Raw genomic sequence first — 14759 nt, 5'->3', positions numbered from 1 at the left:
ATATATATATATATATATATATATATATGTTGAATATTATCATATTATTGCAGTTTTCATTAATGCATTTGGAAACGAGCCAGCGTTTTAAATCACTGGGACAGTTCAGTGTTTGTATATGACAACAAGATGTCAAATGATTCAGTGTTCAGGCAGATATTTATGTTTTCTCGATCATACATGCGGGACATATTTCGCATTTTATAATATTAGCTGTATTTTATTGTAGATAACTTCTATTTTTAACAGAGCTTTGAGTTGAGGATGACTATGGCAGCTTAAAAGTGAAATTGAAGCTGTCACATCCCTCCCTGTAGTGCTTTTACAATTCTGCACACTGTAGATCTTGAGAAGAAAATAGTTTTAACTTAATTTTCGCCAACTACCAAAACTATAAAAGGTATTATATGCGTAGAAATGACAAACTACCAGAGGACACAGTTTCCTGGGAGAGAGCTCTGCTATTAAAGAGTCATTTTGAGGCATTCAAATGTTGAGCAAGTGTTAAAATCTTCAACATACTTGATTCAAAAAAAGAAAGAAATCACCCAGCTTGCATGAACAACAAAGCATGTTTGTGGGGGGAAAAAGTGCCGGATGGGCTTCAGTCTGCACAGACTTATAGGCCAAACTGTCAACTTCTTCATTATGCTGCATGGCCATCTGTCAATGGTCTGAAGTATCACATAATTGTTTTCTTTGTCCATTGAGTGCTGAGTTCTCTTCAACATTAATGCGTCCTCACTAGTGTGCCTTCACTGTAAGCACCTTGCAGCTTGAACTGTAGCTGTCATGGATCTTAGTCACCGTGTGAGATACAAAATGTAAAGATCAAACTAAACAGAACATCCCTTTACATCCAAGTCTGTTCTGTTCTATATTAATCTCTATTTACACATCAAGCCGTCGTTATCTATAGAAATTCTTTATATAAATATATAATATATATATATTTGTATTTACATCTCTCTTCAAAAAAAAAAGTCAGTAGTGCTGTGCAATCTATCCTATCAGAGTTAAATACACATAAACAAACACATGTAGAGGTCAGTACAGGTAACATAAAAATGCATACTGTGCACCTGCAACTGTGATGAACCCACAGCCTGTCCCACACAAAACAAAAACAACCAGAATGGTTTCTGCTTACAGAAACTCCAAATATTCATCCTCACCACCAAACACGTGTGGTTGTCTCTCAGTCTTTTTGTCTCTGTCAGACGGTCAGCGGTGTTCCCATGGTGACAGCAGTAAGAGCAGCAGGGTCCACAGGGTCAAAGGTTCAACAGACAACGTGTGGGCTGAGCCTTGAACAGCCACCTGACAGAGAATATACGATAAGATTCAAAATGATATGAGCAGACGAACAGAAGAACAAGGGAAAGAAGAGAATGCATGTGAAAGGAGGAGCAGCCATGATTAACCTGTGGAGGTGGGAGGTGTTCAGGAGGGACGAGGCGACGAGGTGGAGGAGGAGCCACGTCCTTTGTCGCTGGACTATGGCCGCTGGATGCATCACCTGTCTCGTCACCTGAACAGATGCAGAAAAAGACAGTTCATTACGGTATAAGTACATAAAGTACAGCAGGTGTTTGTACCCAACAAGCCCTGCGTCAGCACCGCCCATCCTATGTTCATTTGAACAGACTACAAACTGGATGTTATTTAACATTATTAATCATTTTAAAAAGTGTTTTCATACAAGACATAGTGATCCATCTTAGGCTTTGATGTTCTTTAGACTTTTGTTTACTTTTTTTCTTTTTTCCTGGTACTGAAGGTTTGATCAAGTCTGCATTCATACTGCTACCACAGCTGGACTCTTCGGCCATTTATTCATTATTTTTCGCTATCGATGTTTTGACTTTTCTTCTCACTTGCTAATTAGTTTTCACACACTCTCAATCACAGCAGGTCCTATGCAGTTCGCTCACCTAGCTGGTAGTTTAGTGGTTATTCTAAAGATGTAAAGTATAGGATCATATAGTTCATATTCTTATATTCTCTACTTTTAATGTAATGTTGTTTGATGTCTCTTGATCTCTTTTAACAAATGTTTCTGTTTTACTTGCTTTTTTTAAATGTATTTTAAGGTGGTCCAGTGTAATTTATCAACTTTTCCCCATTTGCTTTTATTATTGTTGATTTGTCATTGTTCCCCCTGTGAAGCACTGTAAAGCCTGGTTTCTGATTGCTCTACAAATAAATATCTATTATCCAAAGTAAAGTATGTAAAATATTACATTATAATGATGACAGTTGAACGACTGTAAGTGTCTGAAAAGATCATTTAAATGAACCCAAAAAAGTTCAGGCCTTTGCAATGATTTAAAAAAGATCTAGTTTAAAAATAATTCTCCATAGATAAATAAGTCCATAAATTAACGGTCTGATTTGTGGAAGTCATTTCTGGTTCTGTTTTTAGTCTCATGGTTGCACAAAATCTTGTATTATTTATGGCTGTTTTTGTTGTTGTTTAGACAAGAAAGATTTATGGATTTCAACCCACCCATCCACAGCTTCGCACTAAAGTGAATGCTGTTACCTTACACTTACTCACACACACACACACACACACACACACACACACACACACACACACACACACACACACACACACACACACACACACAGATGTGCAAAATCTTGCTTCATTTAATGGGCATACGGCTTGACTTCACCAGCTGCTTTAACGCTTTCATATTTGTGTAGTTTGTGTGTGTGTGTGTGTGTGTGTGAGTGTGTGTGTGTTGGCAGGACTTCAGCACCTCTTGGGAGGAGCTCAGATAAATGAGTGGATTAGGACAGGATGGAGACAGACTGTGCCGCCAGCTAAATGTACACACACACACACACACACACACACACACACACACACACACACACACACATACATTCATGGCCAAAGACATTCTCATACTCACCTGCGCTGTCACAAAAAACACTCAGTCACAACATGCCCTATCCTGGCACACACACACACACCCTCTCTCACACACACACACACACACACACACACACACACACACACACACACGTACCGACTAACACACGTACCAACACGCACCTTGTAATACACACAGAATATGAGATATTTGTGCTCATCTGACATCTCACTGCACACAAAACACACACACACACACACACACACACACACACACACACACACACACCTGCTTGGGCAGAAATCTGATTCTGTCTCTTACAATACACATTGTCCTGCAGTACAATAGACAAAGACCTTCTTTCAGTCGCTGAGGAATGAGGTGAGTAGTTAATGTTCACACACTCACACAAATATTATATCTCATAATAACAGACATGAAGGAAGCAGGAAGACACCCATATAAGTACACACACAAACATCCGCACACACACAAAACCAATAGAAAATCCAAACACAGACATAGAAACTCTTCTGCAAATAAAGATCTGTTTCAGAGACGCATGATGTGTTTTTGTTTTTGACTGTGTGTTGATGATTCGGATGATTTAATCACAGCAGAATGTTTACCAATTAGGAATCCGTCCTTTATTGTATGCTGTCGTGATAAATAGCTGCACGGAACAATATGGGACCCTGGGCTCATGGCTGTGCAAATGTGTGTGTGTGGTCTGTTTTGTGTCCATCTGTTCCCAAACTGAACTGAAAACCTTGTGTCACATCTGGTTTGAACCTGTTTATGGAACAGAACTGCGTCACATTTGTCACATTGTATTGCTTTCCACCATAACAAGTGTAGTGTGATAAATTCAGGTTTCAATTTTAGCCTAATATCTGTTGCTTTTGTCATCATAGCTCTTAAACTATTGGAATCATGCCAAAGGGAGGATTCAGGGAGCTGGGATGGATAGAAAAAATGGCAAGTTGATTTGTTTTTACCCTTTAATTAGGAACATCAGGCAAGCCTAACGTTTTCATGAATAGTTTACACTGAAAAGCATGAGCAAGGTGAGAGAAATTAGGCAGCGCTTGTGGTACAAATAGCTGCTTGATGTGTAAAGGTGCTGCAGGGATGACATTACATTACATGACGTATTTTTGTAGCCACAACCCGCAAGTTAGCATCGCCCTGGTACAAAAGACAAAGGGCTTTTTACATTGGATCATTGCAGAAAATAAGATCTGAGGAAAACAAGCGTTAATGACACACGTTTGGTTCAGCAAGATAATCTTCACAACTGATTCTTGTCAGAAGTCGCGTCACCACAACTGAGTACATGAGTTTCCCCGTGTTTGGTGTGATGACGTTTAATTTCCCCGATAATGTCCATGGTCGGCCACTCGTTAGCAATCGCCTTCTTTAAGACACGTAAAAGCTTCAAAATTCATGAAAGTGGTATTTACTGATGTCATTAGAACAAAACGTGAAAATCTCTATTTCACGCAGCTTACCGAAAAACCCATTCAGAAAATCCTTTGGCTTCAAGATGAGGTAACTAACTGGAAGTGCAAAAATGCAAACTCTGTCACGGCCACGCCTCCTGTCATTCCTTGTGTTTTCCCTGTGTCGCCTGCTTGTTTCTCTCTCTGTGTATGTGTTTGTGTTGTGGGTATGTCGCCCCCCTCACTCTCCCTTGATTGCAGTTCAGTCAACTCACCTGCTCCAAGCCTCACTCCTGCCATCCATTAACTCATCAACCCAGCAGTATATCAACTCCAGTCTTCAGCCACTCGTCGCTAGATCGTCTACTCAGCTACAGTGGTAGTTTGCGTCTCTGGCTGCTTGAATTGTGGATTCAAGTACATTTTCTTGTGTGTTTTTTCGTGTTAACTCTTACTGGTTTTTGTGCAACAGGATCCCTGGCTTCCTGTCCACCCGCCTGCCTGCTACCTGCTACCCACTTCACCCTCTGCCTCCACGAGCCGGATGTTCTCCGTCCTCTGTCCCCTTTCCCTGAAAACCCCCTTCAATAAACCTCCCACCTATTGCTCCAAGTTTGTGTCCTGCGTTTGGGTCCTTCCCTTGTTGCACACGTGACAAACTCATTTCCAGGTTTTAAGACTCATTCGTGCAGCTCTATACACACATTTTGAAACGTGTAACAAGAGATTAAAACACATTATCTTTTAGGATATAAACCAACTGCTGTTGAAGAATGGCGTTCCAGGTCTGCGCCATATGCACGACAGCAGAAAACAGTAAATACAGAGCTGGGATGTACGCACTCTGCTACTTTACACCACTATACTTCAAAGGGAAATATTGTACTTTTTACTCTACTACATTTCTCTGACAGCTATACTTACTAGTTATGGTTTAAATAGATGTCACTATCAGTATAAAAAGTATGCAATTTAAATGAGCTCAACCGACCACACTAAAATGCTACACATTAAAGCATGAGTAATATTAATTTAATAATAATATATTCAATAATAAACCCCTTTTCTGCAACCCATGTTGCTTTTGATATTTTACTTTGAAATATATTTTGAAAGCTGGACTGTCTTTTACGGACAATTTGAATACTTTGTTTTCGCTCTTCCCCAGACTGACGGTGACCGACAGATGGTTCATCCAACCAATTGCCAAGTATTTATTGAAAGTGCCTGGCCTCGTCCAAACAATTTCCAATGACGGCTTCTCAGATGGTTCTGTTTAACTAACCATCTGGCGCATAAGGTTACCACTGAATAAATGTTAAACAAAATCAATGATTATACCATTATTTAAATCCTGCTAATGACTATTCCAAATAAGTAAGTAATTGTTAAGTCAATAAAACATTTTTAAAAATAGTGAAAATAACTTCTAAAAGCTTGTTTTGTCTGAACTACAGAAATAAAAATCATATTCAACAGAGAAAAGCAGCAAATCTTTACATTTTTGCTTGATAAACGATTTATTGATTATGAAAGCACAACGGTTCGATCAGGGTCATAATTACACTCAATAAGTGTCACTCATGTTTGTGTTTGTTTGTGTGTGGTCTGAAAGCGAGTGGCAACATGCAGTCTCCTCCTATATGTCCTTCAGCATGTTTATCTCTTAGAAACAATCCAGAACATGTCATATGTGGCAGATTGGCTCCAAATACGTGTACAACAACACACACACACACACACACACACACACACACACACACACACACACACACACACACACACACACACACACACACCGCCAGAGATGAGTGATGAACAATGTCACTGGTCATACTCATAGGGTAGTTTAACCTTTACCAGAATGAGTAATGAGTGCATGTGTGTGTGTTGTGTGTGTGTGTGTGTGTGTGGGATACTAAGAATGCAGGGGTGACATTTGGACCATCCTGTCAGTGAGTTGTGGTGGTGGATTGCAGACCTCAGGTCAGTGCAATTGCAGATCAGCCAAAGGTTTAATCCTTCTTTATTGATGTCCAGCACATGAACATCTCACACCTCCATTTATGCACAGTTTGCATTCGCAGAGGAGCTGAACTGACATTTTACAAGGAAGGACAAACATGGTTACCATGTATTGTAATGGCAGAAGAGGAGAGTGACAGTGATACATCATCCCCTCATTCCCGAGTAAAACAATGGTCCTCTTCACCGTTTACTTGCAATTAAGATACTTTTCCAAAATAATAAGATAAAAATGGAATTAGATTCCAGAGAAGCATTTTCCCAGGGGTGACAGTAAGAGTTGAAAGCAGGTGGAGCAGGCCGATAAATCAGAGTTGTGGTGACCCACAGGAAACAGACTGGCTGCAGAGCGTTTAGTGCATTTCTCTCTCTCTATGATTATCCAGCCAACATCACCATCTGCACCTGCGGTGCTTTAATCTATTGTAATGTTCAGACGTTAACATCCCGGCCTGGTCTGTAACAAGCATCAGAAACCCCACCATTGCTGTTTTTAATTCTCTGTCATGCATTCCTCCAGTCATGCATTCCTCCAGTCTGCAGTCTGAAAACAAACCCAACTGACAACACACAGCCAACAACACTGACTGTGTGTGCTGTATGTGTGCCCATAAACACTGTGTGTGTCACAGAAACATGTTAGTTATGCTTTAATCAGACCGGTCTGTGTGTAAAGCAGAACAGTATCAATGCATTTTAATGCCAGTGATGCATCTAATGAGCAAAAGTTTAAAGTGCACGGACAGCTAATGTGAATATGTGTGTGTGTGTGTGTGTGTGTGTGTGTGTGTGTGTGTGTGTGTGTGTGTGTGTGTGTACGTGCGCGAGTTGATGATCGTGTTTGATATCAGATGCCTGTGGTGTATTGTACAGAACTGTCAACTTAGGCCCCAATTATGCCCAATCTTGTTGCTCCTCAATTTGTATGTATACAACAGACATTCCTTCTCTCTCTCTTGCACACACACACACACACACACACACACACACACACACACACACACACATATGATGCAAGGTGACCTTGAAAAGTGTCTGGATAGATGGTGTGTGTGTGTGTGTGTGTGTGTGTGTAGGCGTGTAAATGTATCCCTAGCATTTCCAGCTGAATCAGTAATGAGCATTTCATTACTTCAGCCTCAGTTCCCCAGGGAAGAAACACACACACACACACACACACACACACACACACACACACACACACACACACACACACACACACACACACACAAGAGCATGGTAAAAGGTAGCTGTGGATTATAGCAAGTACTTATCAGAATCAAATTATAAAACGATAGCAAAATAAAAAAGCTGAGAGGGAAAGAAAGACATAAATAACATCAGCTATCTACTGTACACATCATGGTAAATAAATAGTGGTAATATATCTCTACACCAAAGACAATGGCTACTTTCTGAACACACACTACGCCTGCTCACACACCGTACTGCATCTCATTATACTCTCCAGCCCTGTCATCTTGTTATTTATAGACTTTAAAAAAAGAAGAGTATCGTGAAATTGGCCTGCTTGTCATCTTACTCATTTAGACACGAATCTAGACACTAAAATCAAATCTGTCCCTGGTGGGTAATTTTAGTAAGTGTATACTGTATTATACTGAGCGAAAGTGATGCTCCTTATCTCAGAGGGAATGAATGAGAACCTTTAGCATATCTAAGGCTACTGTTCACAATTGCTTATTTTGAAGGGATTACGCAGAGATGTTAAATCAGTGTTACATTTATAAACATAATAGCACCTGTGGGGTTTTATGGGCAGGCTCTTAGGTTTTGGTTTCTAACTGGTTGTCAAGGGAAGCGCTGTGTTTCTAACACGGCAATATTCAATTAAACAAGACTAAAATTCTACGGCCATTCTATAACGTGTTGCAAGAGGCTGGTCATAGGCACGGCGGAGGTTTGAGCTAAATGCTAACAATGCCAACATGCTTATATTACGCAGAAATACAGAAATATACGCCCGTAGCATGGTAACAAAAATAAATGATAATAATACTTTAATTTTAACGAGCAAACATATTTGCTTTGGTCGAAATTGTAATATGTTTCAAACATCATCTCGTGTCCATCATTCCTTACTTCGGGTTGACAGGAAGACAGGCAGGTGAGGATGCATTATTCATGACTAAAGATCAATCCATAAACGGTTGCTCACTTGACATGTGAAAGTACCGTTTTGATAAACCTCACTTTTAAAATATACATTTAACCTAAAGAAGATTCTATGAATGTGAAGGAAAGGTCTGTTTACTCTACATACTTCTTATTAAAGTGTTGTAATGGAGAGAAAGACTTCATAAGGAAATTAATCAACTGGCTCTCAAAAATGTGTAACTTGAGTGATCAGGTGATGTAGTTTGCATCTACATCACCTGCTCCACTGGTCCCAAATTAACTGTGTGGTTACATAGTCTAAAAAGTAATATCCACGTTAATGGCTAGTGCTTGTTTCCTAATGACCATAATAACAGTTAGCGGTTTGACTTGCAATGAAGCATCTTCCCAAGGTCACACTCACCGAGGTTAAGCAGAGCCTCCAGTGGAAATCATAAAACCTTTGGAGGAAACATGTAGGGGAAAAAACGAGCTGAAGGCTGCAGCGTATATAGGCAGCGAGGGACTGTGATTAGAGCTGGATGAAAGAATGAACACGGCAGAGTGATTGGTTGAAGGTTGTACATCAACGCAGTCCAATGGGGGTGTGTGCTCCGCTGTGTGTGCGGCATGTGAATGCTCATTTAAATACATGAGGAGTGAAGCCGGAGGTGCGGCTAGAGAAAGCGAGACAAAGCAAGGGCTTCTTTCTAAAGGTCAAGTATGGGAATAACAGCATCACTTCAGAGAGGGATGACTAATAAACAGATGATGTCTCATCAGGTTCGCATGAACAAACTCACTCAGGTGTAGAGACAAGCGGGGTGTCAGACAGAAAGACAGGACAGCAGGAAACAGGCAAACAGACAGGTTGATGGGAGAGAGAGCAGGACATGAATATATAAGATCACAGGAGATGCTTGAAAGAGGTTCCGGGTATGTTGATAGCTTGAGTGCACGTAGTAATTCTGTAGATATTCTCCGATGTGCAGCATTTCATGTAAAGTCCAATTCTTTTATCTCTCTCGGGGTGAGTTGAACAAAAGAGAGAGCCTTATTTCTCTTTGAATGAGAGAGACAGTGGGAGCAAAGTGAATGTGTAATTCTTTAATGAGCCGAATATCCTGCCCCGAGGATCTATCATTTTAACTCTACTGCTTATTAAACATGCTCACACACACACACACACACACACACACACACACACACACACACACACACACACTCTGTACCCACTGTTACCCCCTATCATCCTCTCCTAATTCTGCTCCTCTCTATTTCCTTCTCCCCCATTGATTTTTGTGTGTATGTGTGTGTGTGTGTGTGTGTGTGTGTGTGTGTGTGTGTGTGTGTGTGTGTGTTTGTGTGTTTATGTGAGTGTATGTGTACCAGCTCTAGTCAATATACCCCAAGCTGTGAGACTTGGGCAACAAAAACAAAATAAAACCAAAGAACTGAGGACAGACAAAAAAGCAGCAATTAAAAGAGACGAAATCGACAGAATATAATCTCAATGATTGTACACATTTCGTTTCTATGCTATTGATTTACTTTTCCAAATGCATTTTGGTCGAATCATAATTGCTGCCAAGATGACCTTTAGGAAATGTGACATCGATACCAGACACAAGTCAGGTTGGAAGATGTTGGAGGATATATTTTTATATTTTAGTTATTGTTAACAAATTCCTTTCAAAAGACCAAAACTAATAATGTTTTTAATCCGTCACTAAATACTTTCTAACTTCCGTAACCTGTCAGCCCAATCGTAGCTGAAGAGGTGAATCTTTAAAAACAATCATCTATCCATTCATTATCTGTACCAGCTTATCCTACAGGGTTGCGGGGGGGGGGACGGGGTCGATCTCAGTTGACATTGGGCGAGAGGCGGAGTACACTCTGGACAGACACCAATTAACCTAACCCGCATGTCTTTGGTCTGTGGGAGGAAGCAGGAGAACCTGGAGAACATGCAAACTGTGCACAGGGCCCAAGCCTCTTGCTGAGGAGGTAGTGCTAACCACTGCACTATTGTGTCGCCCCTATTAAAAAAGGCAATTATAATATAGGTATGGGTAGTAATATACATAACAAAAAGAATAAACTATATTAATCCCTAAAGCAGCTAGGCACTGGCTAGCAAACGTTACTCACATTCACACAGTAAGAAGAATGTTTACTGGGGACTATTGTCAGCCGTAGTGTGTTAGTAAGGATGTGGGATTCAATCAAAAATGAACTACAGTGCCCATGTTCATCTTTATCAAAGGGACATGTCATAACAGTGTGGCTCATTGATGCATTTTATTTATTTATAGTTTTTGGACAACAATGGAGGTCAATAGAGGTGGAAGCAACAGGAAAAAAGAATCAATTCATTGTGGATTTCAATGGGATGTGTTGAAAATAGGAAACATATAGAATATCACACTTATTCTATATTTCTATATTGAAAAAGTAATCGCGTAAGCCTTAACCTTTACAGTAGATCCAGAAGCAGATATTGTAGCGGAAAAACAACGTGTTGCTGGTGAACATGTTGCTGATATATTCAGTATGCACCTTTTATGATATTAATAGCAAACAGATCTGTTCAATATACAGTAAGCATTTCATCGTTATGTTAGTAAAAAAAGCCAAAATATAAATCAAGGCAGCATTACAGTTCCTACTAAACGTTCTTACTAATGAATATCCCTCATTTCCAGAGAAGGCTGCTGTGTCAGTGGCATACTGGTTGCATTCATAGCATGTTTTATACCCTTATGTTCTCCAGTGCATGCATGTACGAAGAAAGCTGTTTTATTTTATAGCACTGATCAAACCGATCCACAGGCTCGCTCTGGGAACTTTTATAGTCACGGGTGCAGATTATGAGTCTCGCCAGGCTTTTTATTGTTCTTTCTGGCTCCCTTTAGACAGATGCTTTCGAATGCAGATCAAACTGCAGTCCAATGTTTTCCATGTTACCCGTCTGCCCTCGGGTAACATGGAAAACACTGGACTTTCCCTTTAAGATGAAATGGCTTCTAAAAGCTTTGTGAATGTGGCCCAAGGGAAGTGGGGGAGAGGCCAGAGGAGCAAGGCAGAGATGATGGAGGGAAGACACATGGAGGCAGAAACAATACATAGAGAATGGTTTAGTCCAGTATCCTGTTGTACCGGTATGTCTGTTATTAAGTGCAGGATGATGATAAGAACCAAATACTGAAAGCATCTTAACTGAAAACCAACCTGTGCTTTAACCAGATTACAAGTATTGTAACACAAAGATTCTCTCTCTCTCTCTCTCTCTCTCTCTCTCTCTCTCTCTCTCTCTCTCTCTCTCTCTCTCTCTCTCTCTCTCTCTCTCTCTCTCTTCATTGTCATCAAATAAGGACCCATGGGTGGACAGGCCACCTGGTAACCATGGTTACAGGGATTGAGTACCCCTCGCGAATACACATTCTCTTACATACATACTCACACACACAAATACATCCTGTATAAGATACAAGATACAAAGAGGTCCTGAAGACACAGTAAATATATATATATATATATATATATATATATATATATAATATAAAATATATAAAAAAAATTGAAATTCAAACTGATGTGTTGTATACGAAGGTTTTAAGGGAAATGATTTGGTGCTTTCCAGACTTTACTGACATTGGTGGTTGTAATGTGACTCAAGAACACCTGGAGGTTTTAATATCCCCACCTCTGCATCCACCACCACATCAAAGGGTTAAGCACAGCAATTATAATGAAACAGCATTTCATTTGTTACACAGAAGAAAAGAGAAGAGAAGAGGAGAGGAGGAGGAGAAGAGAGGGGAGGAGAGGAGAGGGAGAGAGGAGGAGAGGAGAGGGAGAGGAGAGGAGAGGAGGAGGAGAAGAGATGGGAGGAGAGGAGAGGAGAGGAGAGAGAGAGAGGAGGAGGAGGGAGTATTTCTGGAGGCTTTTGCGGGAGGGAGGAGAGAAAGGAAGGACGGATTCTCTTTCTTCTCCCCTCTCTTTTTTTCTCTTTTTTCTTCTTCTTTCTCTCTTCTCTCTTCTTAGACGGTTCTCTTTGCTTCTCGTATTCTTTCTTTTTATCTCCCTTCTCTTCCCTTCTGTTCCTTTCTCATCTTCCCTCTCCTCTCTTTTCGTCTCTTTTTCTTGCCTTCTCTACTTCTCTCCTCGCCGCGACTACTCCCTAGAAGATATGAAGAAGCTATGATTACATTTACATTATTGACATTATAGGACCCTGGATATGTCTGGGGAGACAGAGAGATTGGAGAAAGGGCATTTGAAGAAGGGATTGCGCTGGTTTTGAGGAGAGGAAAAATCCTCACTTTTAATCTCTGTAAATTCACGAGGGAGGATGAGAACTTACTAAACAAAGAAAGCAGAATAGTAAAAGAGAAAAAAACACTCCGTAACAGACTGTGTTTCATGCTATCTGCGGCATGCCTTTGTGTGATTATGTAAATGGTAAAACAGATAGCTAATAATAATAATACATAGCGACTGAAATGAAGTATGAAACCTGTATGTGGTTGCTGACAATGATGCAGAACTCCATAGCAACTTTTTTAATGGCAAGACGTTGTGTATCAGCATACACCTTCTTCTATTCACATAGTGAATAAAATATACACTTTTGCATTTATATAACTTTCATCATAACATTGACAAACACTATAGTATCATCTTTTCTTTCTGGACTTCACTGTCTCTTTGTAAAATGGTTCTCTGCTTTTAACGGCTCATATGTTAAGACGCCTGCCTTTTTTCTCCACTTTAGACCTGTGAACAATGTTTGCCGAGTGATTCTCCCTCTCTTGGCTGAGATCAACTTGTATATGGACTTAAATCAAATAATAATAGGCTGTGTAATGTCTCAGCATGACTAAAATAACTTCTCACTGTTAAATGGCCCACTTAAATAAAAACAAAGGCTTGGCAATGAGGTGTGGAGTTGTTGAGGTTTGATTTCAGCTCTTGGCTCAAATCACCTTCCACCCCACCTCCTGCACTCTTCAAGTATTCAACAAAGCCCAAGTGTCATGAGATTTAATTAGAAGACAGGCAGAATATTCCCTTCATATTATTCATCCTTGTTCATATCTTCAGTCCAGGGTTAGAGAACTCACGTGTGTGTAGAAGAAAAACAATGGGTCGATATTGAGAAAGACATTATAAATCAAGAAGCAGCACACGACTGGATCCGTTTCAGTCAGTTAGAAAGAGAAGTGGGCCATCCATAAAACATAGTGGATTACACACAAAGACATTGCAGTATGAGATGCACCGCCTGCATACACACAAACACTTAAATCTAATAGATAAAGCACATGGCGGGCAGGCATGCACAAACAAGAGGACATAAACATTCATTTGTGTTTGGACATCCACACGCTCGCAAACACCCTCTTTCTCACGCAATCACAATTCTCGTTCGAGGCCTTTCCTCGAAAAAATAAGCTCCACATTTCAGCAATTCTGACTTAGCAAAGTGTTTTGTAGGCAGAATGTAAAAGAGAGAGAGAGTCAGAGAGCGTGGACGGGCAGATTCAGTGGCAGATCCATCCAAAAGAAAAACAGAGTGGCCTTTATTTATTCATTTGATGGTGTTTTATTCAAACTCTAACTCAGAACTTACTGATTTAATTTTCAGTCCAGGCATAAGAAGTAGAAATAATAATAATTAAAAAAGAAATGTTATCCCTTTGATTTGTGTGCTCCGGTTGATACTGCACCACCCTTTCAGCTCCAGCGCGTGCGAGGCTTGTTTATATGCATAGAGATGCCGACGCGCAGTGAGACATGCATAAAATCCCCTTTTGTCACTCTTTATTGTGATTCTTTCTCCAGGAATTCATTGTGGCTTGAGAGACACAATCCCCACACGCTGCAACCAGCTCGGTAAATCATAACTAGCAATTTTCTCTGTAAATAGCCAATGTACCAGCTTCAGGCCCGGCGGGAGGCGGGAGCTTTCTCCGATCTGCCACATCAAGGTTAGTCTAAAGGGTATGACAGATGTGCAAACAAATATCTTAGGTTTAGAACTGTTTAATGGGGGGGGGGGGGGGGGATGCAGTATGAGAAAACAAACATTTAGGTGGCATTAATGTTTTATCGTGTCGTTAACACAGTCTTCTCTTCTCAACTACTATATCAACATTGTTTGCTATATATATATAATATATATTTGTATGTTAATGTAATCCAGTTTTTTCAATATTGAGTATGAATAATGTGCATAAACCAAACTATCAATTATTATCTCTTATAATTTGCATTGAAATAA

The 14759-nt window shown here is 40.2% G+C and overlaps 1 protein-coding gene across 3 annotated transcripts in view; it reads right to left on the bottom strand.

Moving 5' to 3' along the window:
- Nucleotides 1-14759, bottom strand: part of LOC115006595 (glypican-5-like) — a 46685-nt gene continuing 31926 nt past the window's right edge. For all 3 annotated transcript variants that reach the window (XM_029428884.1, XM_029428883.1, XM_029428885.1), the window contains 2 exons: nt 1425-1531; nt 1-1320 (listed from right to left, as the gene is read on the bottom strand). In XM_029428884.1, coding sequence (XP_029284744.1) covers nt 1225-1320; nt 1425-1531 — 203 coding nt within the window. In that variant the 3' untranslated portion in view covers nt 1-1224. The remainder of the gene's footprint in view (nt 1321-1424; nt 1532-14759) is intronic.

The sequence above is a fragment of the Cottoperca gobio genome, chromosome 4 (assembly GCF_900634415.1).
Source record: "Cottoperca gobio chromosome 4, fCotGob3.1, whole genome shotgun sequence".
Classification (NCBI taxonomy): domain Eukaryota; kingdom Metazoa; phylum Chordata; class Actinopteri; order Perciformes; family Bovichtidae; genus Cottoperca; species Cottoperca gobio.
The sequence above is the reverse complement of the archived record's forward strand: the minus strand, read 5'-3'. Positions and strand labels throughout refer to the sequence as shown.